Raw genomic sequence first — 24,265 nt, 5'->3', positions numbered from 1 at the left:
ATGTCAAGTGCAGAGATGAGGACCAGACTGATAAGCGTGAATAATGAAAGGGATCAGACCAAGTGGTGCCCCACACTTCCAGGCCCCCATACGCCAGGAGCCCCAGACGGAGAGATGCAAATGCCAGTAGAAAGCTGTCAGCAATAACTTCTGCCTCTTTATTCTAGTGTCTGTTACTGTGTCGGTATAGAATTCATATTCTAAATGTAACTTTTAAGAGAGTATGAAGTATGGCTGAATTATGCTTCCTGCTATCCTAATACCTTTCGTTACACTATATTGGTTGTCTCTGGCTGATGCTTCCACATGAACCTCAATATCCTTGCTTAGAGCAACTCCTTTCCCAAAGAATATACGTAAAAATAGGGATCTAATACATGTCTTCATAGTTGTTATTACTGCCTTTTGAATATTAATCTAGCTTTAATAAGTGGGTTAATTTTCAGCCACATATTGAATTGGTTCAGCAGTTCAGCAAAATATGATAAAACGTAGTCAGGACCAGCAGGAAAAGAAGGTTTCCGTAATTATTCCTATAGCAGGATAGCCAAAGGTGCTGGGTAGGATGTAGTTTCATGGACTGCAGCCCAGATCTTCTTACAGAAACTCTTTTTCTAAATGGGATGGGTTGTTTTGCAGATCCTGTCCTTGAGGCGTGAAGACACTCTAGGGAGTCAGTAGAGCTGCAACATCTTAAGTAGCTGACAGTTCTTGTTTTATTCACCAATGTAAACCAGAGAAATGAATTCCTGTATCACTACATGGCAAGGACCATACAATTAACTCAGCTTTTCTTGGGCTAAGAATGATTGGATCCAGACTCCTTATGTGTGTGTTAGTGGTTCGTTGGAAGTGTTTAGTCAACCTGTGACATATTTATTACTCAGGTGTTAGAACTTATGTGGATCCCTTTACATACGAAGATCCCAACCAAGCAGTTCGAGAATTTGCCAAAGAAATAGATGCCTCCTGTATTAAGATTGAAAAAGTCATAGGTGTTGGTAAGTGTCTCAGTGTCTGTTTAACCAATCTGCTTTCTTGGGAAAGATTAAAAATATTTATGTGGGTTTTGTACGATCCTATTGCCTGTTTATCTTCAGGCACAGATATCTGTGTACATGAAATTTCCGTATTGGGTTTATAAACTGTGGTACAACCTAGGTGTGAATTTTGATTTTATTCTCACAAAGAAACTCAATACATAAGCCGTGTGCTTTCAGAAATCAGATTAATTGCTTTCAAATTACTCTTCTAATTACTGATTGTAAGACTTTGGGCAGGCTCTATTTCAAGCCTCAGTTTCCTCTGATTAAATGGAGGTAATGATATCATCTACCTCAGGATTTGGGAGGGAATCAAATGAAATGATCTATGGGAAGCACCAGCACATAGCCTGGCATGCAGTGCGTACTCAACGAGTGCGGGCTGTTACTTTTTTTTTCCCTTTTTGTCTTCTTGAATGTGCTTTGATGTAGCTTCAAATCTTTTGCTCTTCCAAAGGTGAATTTGGTGAAGTGTGCAGTGGGCGTCTCAAAGTGCCTGGCAAGAGGGAGATCTGTGTTGCCATCAAGACTCTGAAAGCTGGTTATACAGACAAGCAGAGAAGAGATTTCCTCAGTGAGGCCAGCATCATGGGACAGTTTGACCATCCAAACATTATTCACTTGGAAGGTGTCGTCACCAAATGTAAGCTGGTCATTCCTTTTAAAGGCCAAGTTAGGAGTTATTGGGAAATCAGACACACATTTGCTTTCCAAGGGAAATGACAGATGGAACAGGCTCACTGATTGCTAATAAGAAGTCAGTGCAGGACAAGTCATTAATCTTGTAGTCAGCTCTCAATGGGTCTCTGCTTTTGGCTGTTACCCTATCTCCAAGGCAGCTTGCGTGAGATTTTAGGGAAATTAATATTGCAGATTTTGAGTATGCTGTACCATCTTTCAAATCTTTGCTGGGCCAAACTGATTGTCACAAGGTAGGCATAAGCAGATGGTAAGCAAAATGAATCTTAAGTACTTTTCATATAAAATACAACAAATCCTCACCACACCTTGTGCTGGAAGCTTCTGTTCCAGACGGAGGACTGAATCTTGGGAATCTTTATTGTGTTGGGGGTTTTGCTTGTCAGCTCTGTGTGATTCATGACTGTTGCAGTTCAACACCTATTTACAGTAACACCTGGTTGAATCTTCCTTTTTTAGTCCATTAGCATTCGCTGAGCCTATGAACCACGCTTCAGTTCAAACACGATATAGCTCAACAGATGTGTTTTGTGAAACAAACCCCGAATACATCTGTATGTCTGGCTACCACCAGCATATAACGTGCCATAGACAGTGCAGCTGAAGCAGCGATTTACTGAGGGCTCAATGCCAGGAGGCCCGTGGTTCCTACGACAGTTACTGCAAGTTTCAGACCTTGTAAGCCCAGGATCACTTCACCAAGAAGACCATGCCTTCCCTTATTCGAATCAAGATCTCTTCAGAAGGCACCCTCAGCCATCATGTATGGAGTTGGGACACTCTGGTTGCTCCTGGGCATGAGTCTGAGGATGGCAGGTTAGAGATTAAAACTGAGCTGTTTGGACTGGAGGTGGGACAGAAGGTGCCCTAGCTTCTAAAATGTGAGACAAGGCATGCAGTAGTTTGGAGACTGTCACCTTTAAATATGCCTAGGCTTCTTCTGGAAAACTGGTTAAGACTGTTGTTTGAGCCCCATTCCCAGGTTGGACTCAGCAGGTCGGGTAGGATTCTTGAGTCTGCATTTCTAAAAAGATCACCACACGATCCCACTCTTAGGACCCCAGGCATCGTGGGTTGTACATCCTAGCTCTGCTGCTAGTCAAGCAGGTGAACTGGGCTGGGTACTCAACTTCTATTTCAGTTTCCTTGTCTGTAAAGTGGAGGTAAAATCAGAACTTGTCTTGTGAGGTTCTGGGGGAGATGGGTGAAATAAAATATTTACAGCAATTAGCATAATGGCAAATTATAAACACAATTCCTGAGTGTTCCATGATGTTATTATGTCTTCACATGGGTGGGCATCTTTCGAATTCTTCAAAAAAGGGAAGCGTGGTGCTGAGGGTGTATAATTTCCACCTTGGGTGAAGGCTATAATTAGCACAGAATAGTTCTATTTGCTTTTTAAGATTAGTTTTACAGACAGGATATTTTTCTGTTGCCTGTGGCCTTCGGGGCTGCCCAGAACCCTTCACTACTTTAATTAAAAGATAACATTCTGGTTAAATACTTCTGCAGGTTCATTTTCTAAAAAAGGAGGCTCTGTTTGACTCAGAGTGGTTTCGCTGCCGCAGACAGTGATTTCCATAGCACCTCTGCAGAAGAAAGGAGGAACAGGGGATCTTTGTATTAAGGTCCCACCGCGCCTCTAAAACCCGTAGCTATTACAGCTGTAACTGTTATAAACGACTGGATGCATTTGCATAATGCAGTTGTCACTGAATGAAAATGATTTAGAATTTCCACTGGAGAAGCTTTCCGGGTCCCCACCACATCTCTGCCTGTCACCAGAGAAGCTCCCCCCATCGCTGAGCTCAGCTCGGGCCCAGTTTATGGATGTCTGCTTATGGAGACATTCATCTTTATTCCTCTTGTAGAGCTCATAAGGACCCTAACAAATGGATACTTGTAATAAACAGAAAACGGACTGCGGAAAAAGCGTGACGATGGTGCCAAGAGTCAGACGAGGGAGGTGTGAGGTCGAAAGGGTGGCATGGAAGAGTGTGGATTCATTACCAACAGTTACTTGAGTAACTTTTTAAATTGACAGGAGGACTCTAAATTCTCTCCATTACTCCGGCTCGTTGGGACCCCCTCTTGTCTCCAGGGCTCTAGAGTGAGCTGGTGAAATGGAAGTTGGTGTTAATGCAATGCCAAGTGTCACCCTGCTCACAGGCTGACCAAGTCTGTTCTGATTGAGGCAGGTTAATTAAAATTCATTCAGACACATACATTCTGTCTGAAGTCTGTGGCCACAGATGCCGAGGGCAGGTGAATCAGAGCACCAGGAACTTTCTATTTGTCTTGGCAGAGGTTGGGAAGGTATCTTGAGAACACTCTTTTAGTACAAGGGAAAGACTAGGAGAGATCTTGTCTATTCTTTGATCTACTTGAAAATCCCTGCTTTTCCTGGCTAGCTTTCGTTCCTCACTTGAAATAAACTCTCCATGGTATTGTTTTCCAACCAAAAAGATTTGCTTCTTAAAACATTTTTTAGGTACAGGATGGAAAAATATTACCAAAAAACAAATTGATAAATTAGACTTCACTGAAATTAAAAAAAACAAAATTTAAAAATTGCCTCTAAAAGGAACACATTTTTCTTTTCACCACTCCCAGGTATCATGTGGGTGATGGGTCCCTTTCTGGGTGCTTTTGACAGTGAATCATCCGGGTCGTTTCCATCAACAAAAGCCTTAACTTTTTAGTGAGCACAGCAAAACGCAAGAAAAAACCCAATGACATTTTAATTACCTCCAAGAGAATCTTTTACAGGTGCTTCACTCTTACACCTTTTCAGTAAGAAATGAAGGCTCACCAGCCTGTCCCCTTCTTCCCCTCCCTGGCCAAAAACAAAACAAAACAAACCTGTAAAAATGAAGGGTATGTCAAACCCTGGGTCCACTGACAATGACTAAGGAACTAAGAAACCATTCCTATATCCGGTATAACTCAGAAATAGATCTAAAGTGAAACAAAAGCATTGTTCTGCCCCACATGGGCCCAGACCTTAAATCCATTTGATTTCTTTCTTAAGACTGGGGGAGGAGGGGCAAGAATGTTCTAGAACTGAATTTAAATTCCAGTGTAGATGAAGTAATTTCCGGAACCTTTTTGTGATTGTTGTTCTTTTGTTGTTCTTTTTTTTTTTTTTTTTTTTGAGGTGCTGGTAGTTTAAGAAAGTAAACAGGACAGAGTTTATTCATAGCCAGGGAAAGGGAAGAGAAAGGAGACAGCCTTAATCTGAGTCTGGCATCATAAACCTGGAAGAAGTTGCGTGCCTGGCCTTTGAGATGGGCCTGAATAATGAAGTGTCTGACACACCTACAGCTCCCCAAGCCAGAGGTTTTCTAAATAAAGACGAAAGTCTCCCTGTCCAGTGACTTCTTTAGCATCACTCAAGTGGCTCTTCTGGGAATAAAACAATTGTCCTAAAGATTTTTTTAAAATGTTTGAACTGCCTACCCATTTATTGTTTTCCCCTTTTGCTCAAGAGAGTAATTATCCATTTATGTGCTCCCTGGATACCATGGGCCACTTTAGTTAAAGATTTTGTCAACAAGCTACCCAAAGGGTTAACCTTGCAGATGGAATTTAAACCTACTTGTCCTTTTAATATTTCATTCCTAGCTCCCTACAGCTGAGGCATAAGCTTAGCTTGTTTTAATTAAATTAGATCACACCAGACAGGTGTCTTGGCAGTAAAATTGTGCATAGCCCATTTTTATCTCATTAACTGCAGTGCTCATCAAGGGTTTCTGTTTTTCTTTCTGAAAACTCTAGGTAAACCAGTGATGATCATAACAGAATACATGGAGAATGGCTCCTTGGATGCCTTCCTCAGGGTACGTGGCTAATTTATAATTGAACTAAAGAGTAATAATACTTAGGAAATTAAGTATCCATTCTGTTTGGTTGCATTCATGGAATGTTTTAATGGGTTAAAGGAAGAAGAGGAGAAATAGAGAGTGATGAGATTTTTAAGGTTGTTAAATAATCCATAGGCAATAAAAGTAGTGTTTGATTTATTCTTGTATCGTGAAGCTGTTTGACTCATAGATTCATTACAGTTGGCTAATTTCCATCTATCACAGGAAGGAAACCCAGCTCCTAGGGTACACTCTTCTAGTGAATTAGTGACTTTGGTCAGGAAGGCCCGGAAATAATGTAGAGTTTCATTGCATGCCGGATACAGATATCAAAAAGATCCAAGTAATAAATGCTTGGTGGCAATTAATTTGGCCTAATGCTAATGGGACTGTCTGTCACCCCCTTCCCAATGCAGAAGAATGATGGCAGATTTACAGTCATTCAGCTGGTGGGCATGCTTCGTGGCATTGGGTCTGGGATGAAGTATTTATCTGACATGAGCTATGTGCATCGTGATCTGGCTGCTCGGAACATCCTGGTCAATAGCAACTTGGTCTGCAAAGTGTCTGATTTCGGCATGTCGCGGGTGCTGGAGGATGACCCGGAAGCGGCGTATACCACCAGGGTAAGGATGATCTACGACATCTGGGTTCCCTATCATGACACTTGCCCTCTCTCTCACCTTCATGTTGACGTATTGTGTGATTCTATTTATGTTTCTCCGTCCTTTACAGGCATATCATACCGCTGCATACATTTTAAACTCATATTTGCAAGAAAAAGGGCAATATTGAAGCAGTCTAGAAGGGTGACCAGTGAAATTGCTAAAAAATATGAGAAAACTAAGTCTTTCTTTTGCAAAATTTGTGGGCAAAGGCTAATGGACACTAAGGAAATGTGTTTAAAAATGAAGCTATATGAAACATACCAAGTGCAGTTTTTATGACAGATGATCAGTTACTGTGTTTTTTCCGTTTGGTTTTTCGTGCTTGTCTCCTTGCTTCCTCTTCCTCCTTTCTCTCTCTCTGTCCACCTGAGATTTTCTGTTTCAATCTTTTGTATTCTTAAAAATGTAACCCTCATTCTAAGCAATACAAAGCAATGTGATTGGCTGGTTGGCTACTGAATTTGAGGTTGTATATACAGGATTTAACAAACATTTACACTATGAAACATTTTCATGTTTCTAATGGCTCTCATTCTACTATTTTCAGATAAGCAAGGATTAGGACCGAGTTAAGAGACTTCAGTTGATAGTTAATGGTTATCTTATCTTAGCTGGCGATCTGAACATAAAATACTAATGGAATAAACAGAGAATCATAAGTTATTGACTCTTAAGGCTGACACTGGTAGAAGTCAGTGTGAAGCAGATAATTGCCAGCCATTTTCCTCCTTTTACATTGGCAAGTTGGCATCTGAAACCCCAAGCATTGGAGTTTTTGTTTTGGCTGGTCGTTTGTTTTGTTTTGGTTTGGTTTGGTTTGGTTGTTTTTTTGTCTCAGTTTTTGGCCTAGTATTCAATATTCTTGACTGGAATTTTGATTCTTATAGATATTCTCTTTTAAATTACAAGTCTAGTCATTAAGAAAATAATGTGCCTAGATGAGTGCAGAAAACCTTTTATTTTTTTTCCCATTAGTTGGGGATGTATAAGTTAAGTGAGGAATCTACATGATCACATTTGTATAGATCAAACAAACCTTAGGGAAACATTGAAGACATGCAAAATGAAGACTACATGCTTTTCAGTATTTCATAAATTAATCTCACACACTGCACACACATTGCAGTGTTTTAAAGCAATGTCCAGTGCAATTTATTACCCTATTCTGTAGCCTTACCTAATAAAGCAAAGGAAATTTTTAAATGATGTCTCTTTGGACAACTCAAGAGTATGAATTCATTTTGAATTAATTCTCCCTGATAGGATGCTAGGGAACTTTAAATGTGTTTAAAAAAAATCTTGTGCACAAGTGTAAACACACTAGATATATTTGAAGTGCAATGGTCATTTTTCTCTTCAAATAGCCATTTGTGTATAGCCATTGTCTGTATTTCCAATAAACTAGGGTGTTTCTGTTTTTCACTTGCTAAACTTCTTACTCAGTCAAGTTATGCCTTTTTAATGTTACGTAGGTTTAAAACACGCTATCTAAAAAGCTTTTAACAAGGCACAGATAAAGAAGGAAGATAGAGGGGAGAGAATCACAGGCATGCTGGAAGGAAAGGAAAAAGAAAAGCACTGTTCTTAGAATTGTGTCTACACAGCACACTGTGTCTATCAAAAACTAAAAATAATGTATTAAACTTTCTGGATACTGCTAGTTGTTCTTGTAGATGTCATTTCTACAAGAACGTTTTAGAACAGCTCTTTGGCATTCTGAGTTGACCTACCCTGAGGGTCTGTGTGGCATGTTATCTTCTACCTACATTTTGTGTGTTTCTCATGCTGAGTAAAGACAGGTAACAGTGTGAGGGATAAAAATGTTCCTGTGTATCTTTCATTGATTAATGATTTCTGAAGCAAAGTGAAACATTGCCTTTGTGCTGCTGCTGGGTGAAAGAATACACGAAGAAGTCCAAACAAATATCAGTCACATATCCTTTGATATACCAAGGATAGCATGTATTTTGCAAACCTGAGATTCCCTCTCATTTACAGCATTGCCTAAAGCAGAGCTCAGATAATAGGTCGGCTTTTAAAAAATAATTAGACAGATTATTTGTGTACTCCCCTGTGACTAAAGAAAACATATGATGAGAGCTGTCTCAACCTGGAAGGCTTTCGTTAAACTAAATAAGTCTCTTATTATTGTTTGGAGGGCTGTCTCAGGAATGCTGTTGCCCTGCTTAGCAAAGAATGACTACCTTCAGAAATGAAAATGGCACATCATTGATGTACTTAGTGAATAACTTACGGCTCACATGTTCACAGGGTGGCAAGATTCCTATCCGGTGGACCGCGCCAGAGGCAATTGCCTATCGTAAATTCACATCAGCGAGTGATGTATGGAGCTATGGAATTGTCATGTGGGAAGTGATGTCATATGGAGAGAGACCCTATTGGGATATGTCCAATCAAGATGTGAGTCTCTGTCTTTTGAAATATATGCATTTACATTGAGCTTGAGGACATTTCTTGTTACTGTATTATAGTAAGCATTGAGTTTGAAATGCTCGGGGTTCTTGATAACAATATGTCTGCTAATCTAAACGTTGTGACCAACAATGAGCATCAGCTTAAGGACCAAATATGGTTGACTTTATGTGGTCTAGAACACAGATACATGCATGGACAGATGCCTCAATCGATAACAGTATAGGAAAGTACTTCTATGTGGTGAGCATCCAAAACTATGTTGAAACAAAAGTGAAGTTTGTATTTAAAGGAAATGCAAAGGTTGTAAGCAAATTTTACATATGATAAAACTGACATAAAAGATTTATTGGAAGAAAAACCTAGTGAATATTTTAAATCCATCGTAATTATAATTAGGGCCCACCCCTGGAGAACTCTTTAAAAAAGCTGCATCAAATGACCCTTTGTAAATGATGCACTTCCCTGTAAATGTACCATCTGGACTTCTTCATCAGGGAGGATCCCTCTACTGGCAATTTCAGAAAAGCATTCAGTAATGACACTAATAAGATTCCAGAGGCATAGACCTTAATTACAAACATCTCTAGCAAGAAAGAAAAAGACAAGATAAAACAAAATACAAAATCCCCATATTAAGGTGTACTCCTAGACTATGTTTTAGGTAATTCTGGAAATATTTTAGCTAGTTGGGTGGGTGGGGGGCACTTACACTATTCAATCATGCTTAGCTGTGTTATTTTTTGTTTAATATAGTGGGTTATCAAGAGAGTGTTCCGTTTACGAGTTAAGATGGCATTTTAGAGTCTTTTGTTTAACTTCTCACTGATATGGAATGGCGCTGAGCATCTTCCTTGTCCTGAAAAATCAGGAAGCTGTGAAGCCCTGACAGCTATGTGAAGAGTGGGTACGCTTAAGAAACGGGTTGCAAGTTGCCTTTTCCATGACAGGATCCTCTAACAAATAGAGAAACTTTTGTGCTATGCATCCAGAGAGGCAGAAAAAAAAAAAATTCTCTCCTCTCACTAATCAGATTAAAGGTAATAATGGCGTTGACACTGTCTTATCTAAAAATTGTGAAAGGAGATTGATAACAGATGGCAAGAAAAGCAGTGGCTAGCAAGACAGGCAATGACAGAGAGGAATGGTACATTATCTATTGTTTGATGCGATGATGCTGTGCAGACACCTTCAAGCTTGAAGCCATGTTTGGATTCAGGTGAGAGATTTGCAGAGAAACAGAGATGAACTACTGCAATGAGCAGCTAGTGCCTACCTTCACGTGACTGATGACTTGAGAGTAAACCTTCCTTTATTCCAGTTGAGAGACCTGGTCGAAGGCTCACAAGAGTAGACACTCTAAAGATAACAGGTTTTTTTTTCCTTCCCTATATTCAGGCCTGAAAATGTGACTATATATTATATGAAACAGTTTTGTTTTGAGCTCTCAGTTGTTTAGTTTTATCCATGTGAAAGCATCTGAGGCCATTTCTCAACCACACCCTAATGAATGCTCTATCATTCATATGTGTTTGCTTCTGTGTTGAGTTTGGAGCAGAATAGGAATTAATAGGAAGTGTAACTCAAGAATTACTTTCAGGAGTAGAATTCATTTGGCATATGGAGTGAGATTCTCTGTGGAAAACACATCAAACTTTGCGAATTTCCTGTTTGTTTTCATCCTAAGTACCCCCAAATATTCAACAGTAAAATGAGAAAATATGCTTTGTTAACCCATGAGTCATCTCCCAAGCTGGCAGTAGATTGGGTGCTTATTAATCAGTCTGAGGGGTTATAACAAATTGAGTTACTCTGGCAGCAGCCCAGCATTGCTTGTATTATCATCAATTCAAAGTAAAATGTTTTCACTAAGTCCAGCGTCAATACCATGTACCTGGAAAGATAGAAGAAAGCCAGAGTATTAAATTGACCTTATGGAATTGCTGGAAATAAATAGAAGAAGGTGCAATGAAATGCCATAGGGAAGTCTTCTTGATGGAGTAGATCATATAGTAAAACAAAATTCTGGCAAAATACATGGAAGGAAAAGGATCAGACTGCTTAATAAATCACAAGATGCTCATTATACTGAAGCGGCATGCTGGTTAAAAAACAAAGCATCGCAAAGGCACACCGCACTGGGCCCCAGCGAATTGTCTGTTTTCTGTGGAAAGCCAATTTCTGAGCAGTCAATAGACCCACCACAGGATAATCTAAGGTGGTCACTGAAATAGCAGAAGCCACTGGTTGTTTCATAATAGCTATCATATTGAGAGGGAACAAAAATGGTTTGACTTAAAACAAATAAAATTTCTTAAAACCCCGAACAAGAACACCTCCGGAATCTACTCGCAACATCTTTAAGAGCACCAATGAAGAGCAAACTGAGATCAGGAATGAGAAACTGACTAGGCTTCTGGGGTATAAATTTCCAAACTAACAAAAACAAGTGGCTGGACTTAATGGAAATGGGTCCTGGTATTCACACCAGCAGTGTGAGCAAGAAGACACAGGCTTAAAATAATGCAAAGGAAATTCCATTTGGGAGACATGCATTCGCTGACTTCTGAGGGAGGGCTAGATCAGTCTCTTTTTGCCACCAGTGTTCTGGGATGATGGTCCTGAAGGGAAGATTGGAGAGGAACAGAGAGCAAGGCCATGAGATGTCCACAGAGCCATTATCCCAGGTCAAACACCATGCCACAGGTGTAGAACACAGAGCAGGAATATGTGATGTCCAGGGAGCCGTTATCACAGGTCTAAGTGGTTTCTATCTGCTTTGAAATGTCGATACATTTTCACATTAGAAGTTCAGATTGGAATTGTTTGCAATTTGAGAACACCTTGTAGCAACAGCTGGCCTCCATTGCCTGCTGCCAGCAAGATCCAGGTTTCAGCTCTGATATCTGTGAAGGACTTGGAGCGATTCCCATGCTCAAGGTCTTTGACAGCTGAATGGAGAAGAAACATTCTCATCAGGAGAGTGAGCTCTAACAACAGCTTGCCCGGCAGCTTAACATCCCATCCTGTTGTCTTTGATAGGTGATTAAAGCCATTGAAGAAGGCTATCGGCTACCCCCTCCGATGGACTGCCCCATTGCCCTCCACCAGCTGATGCTAGATTGCTGGCAGAAGGAGAGAAGCGACAGGCCTAAATTCGGGCAGATTGTCAACATGTTAGACAAACTCATCCGCAATCCCAACAGCTTGAAGAGGACGGGGACAGAAAGCTCCAGGTTGGCCATGCTTAGTTAATGGTGATGTATGAAAGAATGTATCAGAGGTGGCAGGCTCATGGTGACTCCCTTTAATTCTTGCCTTTTTGTTGGCGGCTGCCTCAGGCTCTCTGCCACCTGCATGTCTTCTTTCTCAGTTAACGAAGTATTTCAGGTAGTTCCGTTCACAATTTCTAAGAGCCTAATATCTGTCAGCCCTCAAACAATACTAAGACAATGCTGATTTTGTGTCATTCTTAAAAATGTAGGAAGAAGGATGAGTTGCAACTCAGAGAAGGGAGCGGGATAACGGAATAATAACAAGTAAGGGTGAGAGGAGAGTTTAGTCATCCCAATCCTGAGCGGGCTGTGAAGGCTTTAACTGTAGCAAGAGATTCCTTTGTTTCATTTGTTCTAGAGTCTTTCTTCCCGAGTTAGAGTAGGACTCAGGGCCAAGATAGAAACCGACCAAATTACAAAACATGTAGATGAATGTGTGAGAGGCTTTTTCAAAGCTAAACTGAACTGGCTGCACAAGAGGTTATTGCACAATTGAAACTAGGCAAAAGACTAGAAATAAAATGAAGACGCTATAATTCAATCTTACAATTCAGTGGGAACTTTTCAACATGAAGGCTCGACTTACTTGATGTCAGAATTTGGTGCTTGGATGATAGTTCATCTGAGACAGCATAAGCCAACTTTATTATGTTATTTGAAAGCCTGGTATAGTAAGTCATGCGGCCTGGACCTGTGTGAGTTGAGGCACTCACCAAATTCCAAATTGGAGTTTTTTAAAGGTTTCTCTTTCATCATGACCCAGAGTTGCAAGTAGATGGGCACCTTTCCCCACAGTATCCAAGCCATTCAAGTGATGGTCCTGTGAGATTTTCCTCTGATCATTTATCTGACACTAGTCTAAAAATCCTAGAAAGGGGAGCAGACATTTGGACATCTGAATCCCATATTGAAGTGCCTGAGTTCGAATCCTGGTTCTGTTCCAAATTTCCACTGGTGCGAATTCTGGGAGGCAGCAGGTATTGCTCGCATACGTGGGTCGCTGCAACTCATGTGGGAGACCGGAATTGAGGTTGTTGGCTCTTAATTTCAGCCTGTCCCAGCCTCAGCTGTTGAATGCATTTGGAGAATATATCAGTCACCTCTTTGCCCCCCACTCCATCTGTATTTCTCTCAAATCAATTAAATAAATCAGTAAAAAAATTTTTTTAAATTACAGAATAGAAGGAATATGGAGTAGACACTGGACATGCTGTCTATATTCCCTTCTGGGCTCTTTGTATTCCTTATCATTGGCCAGTATACTGAAATGTTAAAACAATTTATTTGTTTACTTATTTGAAAGGCAGAATGACAGAGCAGAAAAGGTGGAAAGGGAGAGAGAAAGAGAGATGTTGAAACTGCTTGTTCACTCCCCAAATGCTAGTAACACCCAGAGCCAGCCCAGGCCAAACCGAGGAACCAGTAACTCCATCTGGGTCTCCCACGTGGGTGGCAGAAGCCACTGTACTCGAGTCATTCTCCGCTGCCTCCCAGAAGCACTAGCAGGAAGCCAGATTGTGTACACACAACAGCCAGAACTCAAAGTAGGCACTACAATATGGAATGTGAGTGCTGCAAGCACAACTTAACCCAACCACTAACCAGCGAAATTATTTTTGAAAACAACATTTAAAGGACCGAATTTATATCTTATCTCTTCTACTTGGTGAATGTGTGAACTGAATAAAAGCATATATATCCTAATAGTCTGGGCTATATTTTTGCTCTTTTCTTCTTGAAGAGGGTAAAACAGATGATGCTAGGGCCTCCCTAAAAGGTCTAGTGACTGTTTGGTTAAGCCCCTGCCACCTTTGGGGGCTTCAGCTCCAGAGCCCATGTGTCTTGCCGGAGGATACATGATATTTAGGGGTTGAATAGCATAGCTTGTCCATCCACTAATATTATGGAATGCTTCCTTTATGCCAAAATATGAAACAAAAGGAGTTAATTGATATAGCTTTCCAATTCCCTGATTATTTCATTGTTACTTATTAGTGCTTGCTGATGATAGGATGTGGTATGATGCGGTACAAGACTCATTGCAGAATTAGGCAAATATCATAGTGTTCTCCACTAAGAGCATGCAGGCTTTTGGAACAAGCTTGACAATGACCCTGAGAGCTAATTGACAGAGAATGAGGATATTTTCATCCTAAGGTCAATTTGATCTTGTTCCAGGTACTCTGAGCCTACAACTTGCTCTACTAAAGCTCCTGACCTAGGCTGGAAGGAAGTACAGACTGATACTCTGTCAAATAGCAGATGTTACTGCTGTACAGCCACTTCACAATTACATCTGTAAAGTTCTATGTGCTAATGGTTGCTATTGGCTTAAAATTGAGAGAATTTAAAGTTGTATTATCCTTACTGTAAACATGTACAGATTTTTACTCAGCATTTTGGACTTGATAGAAATAGCCAGCACCAAAAAAAAAAAAAAGATCACAAAGACAGATTTTCACTTGGACACACAACTGTTGGATTAAGCAAATATTTATTAAAATAACCATATACATAAGAAAAAATGCAGATCAAAGTGATGTAATAAAGATTTAAACTTTATTCACATTAAATCTGCCCTCTGAAAGTAATTAAGGCTTTACATTTCCTATGAGTTTGTACTCATAGGAAAATAATTTTTGGTTGAATTCAATAGGGATACAATTTGAATTCAGTCATGATTTTATTCTGAATCACATGTTTTAACTCAGATATAACTCAGGATGAAAATTAGATCTAATCTGATTTAAAATCACACATATCCTGTAATTTTTAAGGGTAAAAGAACTTCAAGAAATTATAGTTCCAAGACACAGATGTTGCTATGCATTATCCTAATTACCATAAAGGTGGTACAAAATACCCCTATGGAGGTCCACTTTCTGATTATTAAATCACATAGTGAAGATGACTATAATTCTTTTACTCTATATTTTCTGTAAGTAAGTAAGTAATTTTCGTATAATCAATATTATGAGGAGTGGCAGAATTCTTGCCTGTAGTCATTCTTGGTCGTGGCCTAACATGAAACACCTGGCATGTGAAATGAGTGAACTAATAAATAAGCTAACAAGAAGTGCTTTGAATTTGCTGAAACCATTATTCAGGGACCTTAGCATAGGAATCTGAGAAGCACATTCCTCAATCCAAACCGTGATCAAAGTGGCCCTTCTTTCTGCCAGTCTTGGCACACGTGCTGGTCAGGCAAGGGTTGATTAAAGAGGGGATTAACTCCCTGCTGTCCCAAGTTTGTTTGAATGCACTGAGCCTGCCTGCAGACCTATCTGGAAGCATGTTGGATTTGAACTTTCACTGTTTTCTCTGCTTCCATCAAGTCTGGCAAGTTGGAAGCTTGCAGCTTTCCTTACTCCACTAGGGTTTCCATAGTTGCGGAGCTAACGTCTGTAATATTCAGTGCTGGCAGAGACGGGATTCTTTCCCCCAAAATTGAACAGCTTGAGCCACAAGGGATCCCCAACTTTTACTGCAGATTAGATACTGAAAGACATGCTTGAAGGGCGACATAAAAGAAGTGCAGTACATGGAATTAAAAGCAGATTGGATGATTGACATGTAATTTAGCAGCTTCATGAAATTAAGAATGAAAAAACCACAGTTACATTGGTGACAATCGTTCACTGAGTACCATCTCTTGGCTTACCAGTTCTTTGCTTATTTCAGGCCCCCTGATGTATGAGTCTTCCTGATTCACTGATAGATCCTCTCTATGCTTGCATGTTCTGCTTCTAGACCTAACACTGCCTTACTGGATCCCAGCTCCCCTGAATTCTCTGCCGTGGTATCAGTGGGCGATTGGCTACAGGCCATTAAAATGGACCGGTATAAGGATAACTTCACAGCTGCTGGTTATACCACACTAGAGGCTGTGGTGCACATGAACCAGGAGTAAGTACTCAGCGATGTAACACGAAAGGGTAAATCTAGATTTAATAGTATTTTTCTTTTTTGCTTTGAGCTGCATAATCATCCTCCTCATGTGAACAAACAAACAAAAATGAAAACTGGAATGCCTCTCATTTTGATTGAGTGTATTGTTACACAGTCCCTATAAAGCACCTACATTGTTGCATTAAATTGCGTAACTAAGCATTGTAGTACACCTGCCTTGTTGTGCTGTATTAATTGTGGCTGATTCAATTTGTGTGTCTGCATGCATATGGGAAAAAGATATCTTTAGCCCTCTTAACTTTCTCTGCCCCTTTTTTCTCCCCCTTTCTACAGTGACCTGGCAAGAATTGGCATCACAGCTATCACCCACCAGAATAAGATCTTGAGCAGTGTCCAGGCGATGCGAACCCAAATGCAGCAGATGCATGGCAGAATGGTTCCTGTCTGAGCCAGTGCTGAACAAACTCAAAACTCTTGAAATTAGTTTACCTCATCCATGCACTTTAATTGAAGAACTGCACTTTTTTTACTTCGTCTTCGCCCTCTGAAATTAAAGACAAAAAAAAAAAAAAAAAAAAAAAAAGAATCTGCAGCATTGCTTGGTGTACAGATTGCTGAAACTGTGGGGCTTCCAGAAATGACAGGCAGTCATTGGAGTTAGACCTGGAATAAATTTGTTTCTCTGAAGTCCTCCTGTCCATCACCAATCTGTAAAATACATGTACCTGTATAAATAGAACACTGCCTCCCACTTCTGATGCTGTCTTTGCTGCCAGATACTGAGCTGCTTGAGATCCTTTGATCCTCTCTGCATTTGGATTGACAACCGTAAATTCTGTGTGTGGCATCGATTGCCGTCATCTCTCTTTCACTGGAGTGAAGACCATGCCCAGCAATATTTCCGAAGGACTTGGCTGTAGCTTTGTGGGCTTGGCTTATATCATGGAAAAGAAACCAGGGTGGATACCGCATGTGTGGCTCCTCCTGCTAGCACTGAGGTGCTCAGACCACCTGCTGGCTTGCTATGACATGCGGGGTTAGAAAGAAAAGGAAATGGATCTTTAAAATATATATACAAAAACCAAGCCCCATAAACTCCTAATTGGACAAATGAGGTTTGTTTCTTTGGGCCTGAGGCTGTGCCATATAAAATCTTGCTTTGGGGCTCTACAAACTGATTGTAACTATCTTGTGGACACTGGGCTGTGACAATCTTGGATGGGGAACCCTCACGCTTCCCTGCTTCGGAGAAGAAACCCTTCACTTTCAAGGTGAGTCCGAAGAACCAGCAATGATTCTTCCTCTAATGAATGACCTCTTGTTGTAGACTTGGTCTCATTTGGAACAGAGCATTATTTTTACATTCTTTTGTTTTAAAATATTTATTTACTTATTTGAAAGGCAAAATTACAGAGAGGCAGAGTGGTTTTTTTTTTAAGATTCTTTTATTTATTTTTATTCGAAAGGCAGATTTACAGAAAGAAGAGACAGAGAGAAAGATCTTCCATTGGCTGGGTCACTACCCAAGTGGTGGCAATAGCTGGAGCTGAACCAATCCGAAGCCAGGAGCTCCTTCCGGGTCTCCCACATGGGTGCAGGGTCCCAAGGCTTTGGGCTGTCCTTTACTGCTTTCTCAGGCCACAAGCAGGGGGCTGGAAGGGAAGTGAAGCAGCCAGGATATGAACTGATGCCCCAATGTGATCCTGGTGCATGCAAGGCGAGGATTTTATCCACTAGGTAATTGCACTGGTCCTGGCAGAGAGATCTTTAATCTGCTGATTCACTCCCCAAAAGGTCACAACGGCTGGGACTGTGGCAAGCTAAAAGTGTTGGAATGCCACCCAGGTCACCCACATGTATAGTAAGGGCTCAAGTACCTGGGCCATCTTCTGCTAATTTCGAGGGCACATTAGCGAGAAACTGGATGGCAAGTTATGTACCAGGAACAAAAACTGTTGTTCCTATGAGATGTTGGCATCTAAAGGCCATGACTTAACCTTGCCTCTGTGAGGCCAGCCCCTTCAACCTTTGCCTGATGATGGGAGAGGAGATTTAAAAAACAATGTAGAAAAACCACCTGAGCAAGGATCTCAGAGCATGCCCCACATCCGGGACTTGGGGAGGGTGGGAAACTGGGTGGGGCTTCTCCCTCAATATCCCCCTTTACCTCAGATACAAGAAGGAAACAATATGGACATAATAGTCTTACCCACTTCCCTGTAGCCCGTGAACCTTTTTACCGTAATTAACTATGTAAAGATTGTCAACAATATAATTAAAAATAATAATAATTAAAAAAAAACCAATGTAGATGCATGCTGCTCTTCCAGGAAAACGGAAACCATGGATTAGATAAGGTCAAGTGTGAAGCTGCATTGTCCTCGGTGTAGTCCGTATGTGTCCCACGTGCTTACTCTGCCTTCTGAGTGCAATGGCGTGATGTCAGATCCTCCTGTCCAATCCTGCTGACTAGGTGGAGGCGGGGGGTGTCACATGGCCTGTGCTTTGCAGACTTTGACTGGGAGGTCTCACTTTCTGTCTTACTTTGGTGACACTTGTATCAAACCAGTGGGGCAAAGGAGGATCCAACAAAATGTCAATGGGGAGGATTGGAACTCACCTTGGAGTTGGTGTTAGGACCTGTTCAAAGATGTGCTTTTTGTCCGGAAGCCCAGTGTTTCTATTTGATCTGTGATTTTTCTTTCTGAAAAGCTGAATGATACGGCTTTATTTTTTCCTAGAGGCAAAGGGCCCAACTTTGGAAAGTTTGAAGGGTTTTTCTTCTTTAACTCTTCTATTTTTATCGTTACCTTAAACAAGAGCTCAACTGATTTCAGTGACCTTTTCCCCTGCTTTTGTTTTATCGTGAAAGCTCTTTCTTACAGAGCAAGGAATGCTAAATTTGATGCTGTCAAATCATGACAGTTTAGCAAAAATCCTTTTTTGCAATATTGGTTGTAAAAGGTTTTTCTGCTCACAAGGCATGTAAAATTTCTTTTTAAAACTACTGCCACAGTTTTATACTTTTATCACCACTTTTGCTGATGTCTGGAAGTTATTACAAGTTGACAAATGCAAGTTTTGCTTGATTTAAAAAAATTAAAACTACTGATTCCTTCAGCTCAGTGTGGAAAATTTTGTTTTGATTCTCTGAAAGGAAAGCATCATGGCATTGCATTTGAAGTTATAATGGAATATTACCTTTTACATGTTGAATAATTAAAAGTTTTTGCCTTTATAAAGTCAACCACTTAAGATTTCAGGTGTTTTTCTAAACATTGAACATATTCAAAACAGAGCATTCTAAGGAAAGAGCTGTCAATTCTAAAATAGCCTACAAGCTAACATTATGTGCTATGCTGGATTTCTCTTGTTACAGATCAGCAAGTATCTGCACAAATGATACAGTCAGGTGGAAATTAAAAGAATGATAGAGTATGAAATCTTAACAGTTCTATTAAATTCGTTATTACACTGAAGGTTAGTGTAAGGACAAAAATGTACTTCTCAGGTACCTAAGATAATACCCACTAACAGAAGTGTTTATGATACCCACCACCTCCCTCAAGTTTTGTAAGACAGATGTGAGAACAATCAGACTGATGCATTTGCTCCCCAGGGCGTGGAGCCTGACCTGGCATCTGGATAAATACGGATTCAAAAGCAACTAAAATGTTGACATTGAGAAATTTGCTCCTTTTTTTTTTTTTTTTTTGGATTTAACTCAGTTCCTCCACTTGTAAATTCATGAGATAATGATACCTTACAAATAACGACTTTGCTAACACAGAATGTTGCTTTAAATTTATGTGACATGTTCTTACGCAAAACACAGTGAGCTCCGCAGAAGGTGCGCTCTTTTGCCAAGCCTGACCAAGTGTTACTCATTCACCTTTCAATTGTGTTCCCAAATGTTGCATTGCAACCTGCCAGGTCAGGGTGAAATAAAGTTTAATGATGATATCCCACATGGATGAAACTTCTTATTAAATAGATTTATGAGAGTTTGGGGGTAGCTAAACAAAGGTGATAGACCTCAAAAATTATTCCTGTAAGATAAACATGCATCATTGAATGTTAGCATTTATGAAACTGTTATAATTGGGAAGCAATGGCACCCACAAGTAAAATTATAGCAATGAAGGAATTGGATGGTGAGGATATGTTCATATCTTTATAATTGCAGGAAGAATTCTGTGTTACTTTAGTAAAAGTAATTTTGCTTTAATCCCACACATATCACATGCTTTGTCTGGTCGCTGTTCGAGAAATTTCCCATGATGAAGGAGCTTATTTTCCTGTCTTCCGGCCCCAGCTTCATTAAAAATCTTCACATTACCATATTTCTGACTTAAAACATCCAATCTTTTTCATATGTCCACCAAATGACCCACTTATTGTTATTCATATGTCTATATAGTATGTACATAACCAGGCATTACATGAAGAGGGGGGTTGGCAGACTGAAGGAGCATAAATATGCTGTGAGACCACTTACTTTTCTCTTTTATGAAGTTTTCAGTAGCAAAAAAAAAGTCTAAAAGTGGACCTGCCACAAGTGTTGGTTATACTCTGGGTTTCTAAGGTCACTCTCATGTTTTCCTCATCCTTCACATGAATTTATGTTTGCCTAGTGAAATTCCTGCACATTCAGGTTTTTTTCTTTAATTTATTTATTTTGATTTGTAAGGCAGATTTAGAAAGAAAAGGAGATGGAGATCTTCCATTCAGTGGTTCCCTCCCCAAAGGCTGTGACAATCCAAAGCCAGGAGCCAGGAGCTTCTTCTGCATCTCCCAAGTGGAGGCAGGGGCCCAAGTTCTAAGACCATCCTCCCCTGCTTTCCGGAGCCATAAACAAGGAGCTGGATGGGAAGTGGAGCAATTGAGACATGCACTGGTGTCCATGGGGGATATTGGCGCCTCAAATTTTAGGATTAGCCTGTTGAGCCACAGTGCTGGCCCCACATTCAGGTTTTGAAAACTATCTTTGACGGACATGCTCAATTCCAGAGAGGAAATAGTTGGAAAAATGAATCTCGTTTCTTTAATCGTTCCTTAATGGCCAAACTGAAAAACATTAGTGCGGACGGGCAGTTTCTTGAAGATGTTATAATTATCCACAACCCATGTATATCACTTTAAATTGTTAAAAAAAATTGTATCAACATAATTTATGGGGGATTTGTATTCCTAGCTCTTCCAAATAGATTGTTTTCTAGAAGTAGAAATGGGGCCATTTACCTCAATGAATTTAAATTTCAATTTAGTCTACTTCACTTAATGAATGTGCGCACACTGGTCATTGATTTGATAAAGTAAGCGAAAACATCTCTAAAGATAGATGCCTTTTGTCTTGAACTTGGGGCCACCAGTGGCTAAGCATGGCCCCTGTGAAGAGAAGTATAACCCAAGAAGCAATAATGGAAGTCGTCTGTCCCAAACGAAAGAAGGGAAATATCTTCTTTTAGCTTAATTTGGTTAGTTGACAGATAAGAGAAGTAGGAGGCACAGTGATTTCATTGTTTTATGCCAGTCTTGAATTCTAGACCAATTTCTAGACTTTTAGTTTGCAGCTGCTTTTTTCCTGTGGCAGTGAAGATAAGGGAGCAGTGATCTCCATCCCAACACAGCAAATCCCTCCTTTGCCTCGGGCACTAAGTTCCCCCTGACCTTTCTATTCACTCGCACCCTGTATAGATCCTTCTCTAAGTTAGAGACTCTTATCTATCAAAGGATACTTGCCTTTTGAAAAAACACAAATCCAGGACCTGACACAATGGCTCGATTAGCTTATCCTTCCCTTGGAAGCTCCAGGATCCCTTCCAGGTGATCCAGCTCATTGTTTATGGCCTGAGAAAGCATTGAGACGCTGCACTCATGTAGGATACCTGAAAGGGGAAGCTCCTGGCTCCAGCTTCAGATGGGCTCAGCTCTGGTCATTGCGGCCAATTGATGGATGGGTGAATAGCAAGTGGGAGATCTTTTTCTCTGTCTCTCCTCTTTGAGAATCTGCCCATCCAATAAAAATAATAAGTCTTAAAAAAAATTAGAAAAAGGGTCCAGAGCAGTACCCTAGTGGCTAAAGTCGTTGCCTGGCAAGCACCGGGATCCCTCATGGGAGCCGGTTCGTCTCCCCACTGGCCCACTTCTCTTCCAGCTCCCTGCATGTGGCCTGGGGAAGCAGTAAAGGATGCCCCAAAGCCTTGAGACCCTGCACACAGGCGCGTTCGACCGAAAGAAGCTCCTGGCTTCTGTGTTTGGATCGCTCGGCTCTGACAGTTGCAGCTGCTTGAGGAGTGAACCAGCAAATGGAAGATATTTCTGTTACTCTGTCTCTCTGTAAATCTGACTTTCCAATTAAAAAAATACATCTTGAGAGAGAGAGAGAGAAATCACACCCAGTGCTTTTTATCTCTTAGTCTGCTTATTTTTCAAGCATTATTGACCGTTGGTGGATTGTTACACAAAATCAGTTCATGATTGTCCTTTGGAAGAGGGACTTCTCAGCGTCATCATTGAAGACTCCAGATAGACTATTTCAGTGTGTGACATTCGGCAGGTTACTCAAGCTTTGTGCTTCAATTTCCTCATCCTTATCATAGGGACAAAAAATAGTTCCCTTCTCAGAGTTGTAACTTAGCTGTTCATAAACACTGGTCTTTGTGTTTGTAGTTCTTGTTTTTCAGCAAAGGAAACTAAGAATCCTTGATCCCCTTCCTGTACTGTTTTTACTAAGCCATGCCAACTTCTAGCAGCCCATGTTCTTTCTTGCAGTATTGGGTGACAGCTGGCTGGCCAACTTGATCGGTGTTTTGTCTAACGTCTGGTTCTTTTTTACTGCAGGGAGTCGATTTTGCTATCTTGACCTCACAGCCCTTCGTGTTGATTGCAAAGCCCATGGAAGAAAACAGAACACACCCTCCTTGATTCCTTCTGGACATGTTTCATCTGCTTCAATGATGTCAGTTCCAGGGCAAAGACACTGATGGACAACACCCACACCTGAGAAGAATAAACGTTGGATTCTCCGATCTGTTTTCCCGGTGAAAGACAGAGCAACGTTGAAGGCTCAGCATCTGTTCTCCAGTTGCACTGAGGAATGTACTGTCTTACAGCACCAGCTCTGCAGAGCCCCTGTTCCCAAACTCCTTGTGCTTTTATTTATATGTATTTCCATATTTCATCCCTGTATGTCACTGCTGCATTGGTGTGGCAGCAAGTGACTAAAGGCTACAGGTTTCATGGACACCAAGCCAGGTGCCACCACACAAAACAAAGCCAGTTCCCATGAGCTGCCTATGATATGCATTGCTGAAGTAACATTTTACCCAGGGTGTGCCACTGCAGTGATATAAATATATTTTTTCCTAGACTAAATATGAGCTATCTCTTTTGATGTGTGTACATAGGTGTGAGTGCGTGTGCGTGTGTGTGTGCGTATGTATGCGATTAGAACCTCATGCTTAGAACTGCCTGTGAGTGTTGTGGAATGCTACACCTGGAGAGTTCTGGTGTCCCACCAGTTCCAAGATGAAGAACCGTGTGATCAAGTGGGCCTGGAGAACATTCCTTTCCCCTTGGAAAGACAACCTGAAAGTGTTAAATACTGCATCTATAGCTGTTTTTGTTGCTGCCACACTAACCTTAAGAAGTAATTTCACAGCTTTGAACAGAGGCAATTTCACCTTAATGGTGGAAGTAATTTTAGAATATAAATCCATCCAGGTGGCAACCCATCATCGAAATCATGAATTCTGATTGAACTCATCTGAATTGTCAGCTTCTTGATGGAGAAGAAGAAGGGGATGAAATGTGTTTGGTAACCCCATATGAAGTACAAGTAGCCTTTGTTTTCCTGCATAAATGGACTTGTTGAATGAGAACAAATATATGCAACTCATATACTTTTGAAGATGAACGTAGATACGTGTGTCAGCTTTGAGACGATGTGTCCTGGATTAATACTTTGTCTCCCAATGTCACAGAAAAATACATGCCAGTGACTTTTAGGGTTTTTGTAGTTGATATGGGATGGCCTCATGTAATTTCAGGGCCCCGAGTTACATAGAAAGTTCTACAGTAACTAATATGCAGTGAACTCCCGTAACCCTCAAAAGTGCATCAGCCTTCTAGAATCTGAGTTCTGTAGGGTAAAGATTCAGTATGGAAATGATCTGTATACCAAACTCCAGCCAATATACTGCCATTTTCCATAATCCAAGTGGCTGCCTTGCTTATTCCAAGCTGTGGTTGCAGAAACTATGGCCATTTATATAAGCTATAACATCAAATCAGGGAAAAAATGGGGAAAAAAAAAAACAATTCTGAGGTGTGTATTGTTGAGTAAGTAGAGAAAAATCATCAATAAATAT

At 40.6% G+C, this 24,265-nt stretch overlaps 1 protein-coding gene across 2 annotated transcripts in view; it reads left to right on the top strand.

Moving 5' to 3' along the window:
- Positions 1-23,953, top strand: part of EPHA4 (EPH receptor A4) — a 154,774-nt gene extending 130,821 nt beyond the window's left edge. The window contains exons 10-18 of one of the 2 annotated variants that reach the window (XM_004576783.3): positions 888-1,001; positions 1,501-1,686; positions 5,523-5,584; positions 6,025-6,234; positions 8,548-8,697; positions 11,752-11,945; positions 15,735-15,890; positions 16,227-17,164; positions 22,737-23,953. In XM_004576783.3, coding sequence (XP_004576840.2) covers positions 888-1,001; positions 1,501-1,686; positions 5,523-5,584; positions 6,025-6,234; positions 8,548-8,697; positions 11,752-11,945; positions 15,735-15,890; positions 16,227-16,341 — 1,187 coding nt within the window. In that variant the 3' untranslated portion in view covers positions 16,342-17,164; positions 22,737-23,953. The remainder of the gene's footprint in view (positions 1-887; positions 1,002-1,500; positions 1,687-5,522; positions 5,585-6,024; positions 6,235-8,547; positions 8,698-11,751; positions 11,946-15,734; positions 15,891-16,226; positions 17,165-22,736) is intronic. The other variant, XM_058665065.1, reaches the window with a different exon arrangement.
- Positions 23,954-24,265: the final 312 nt, after the last annotated feature.

Source organism: Ochotona princeps, chromosome 5 (genome assembly GCF_030435755.1).
Source record: "Ochotona princeps isolate mOchPri1 chromosome 5, mOchPri1.hap1, whole genome shotgun sequence".
NCBI lineage: Eukaryota > Metazoa > Chordata > Mammalia > Lagomorpha > Ochotonidae > Ochotona > Ochotona princeps.
This window is presented reverse-complemented; position numbering and strand designations above follow the sequence as displayed.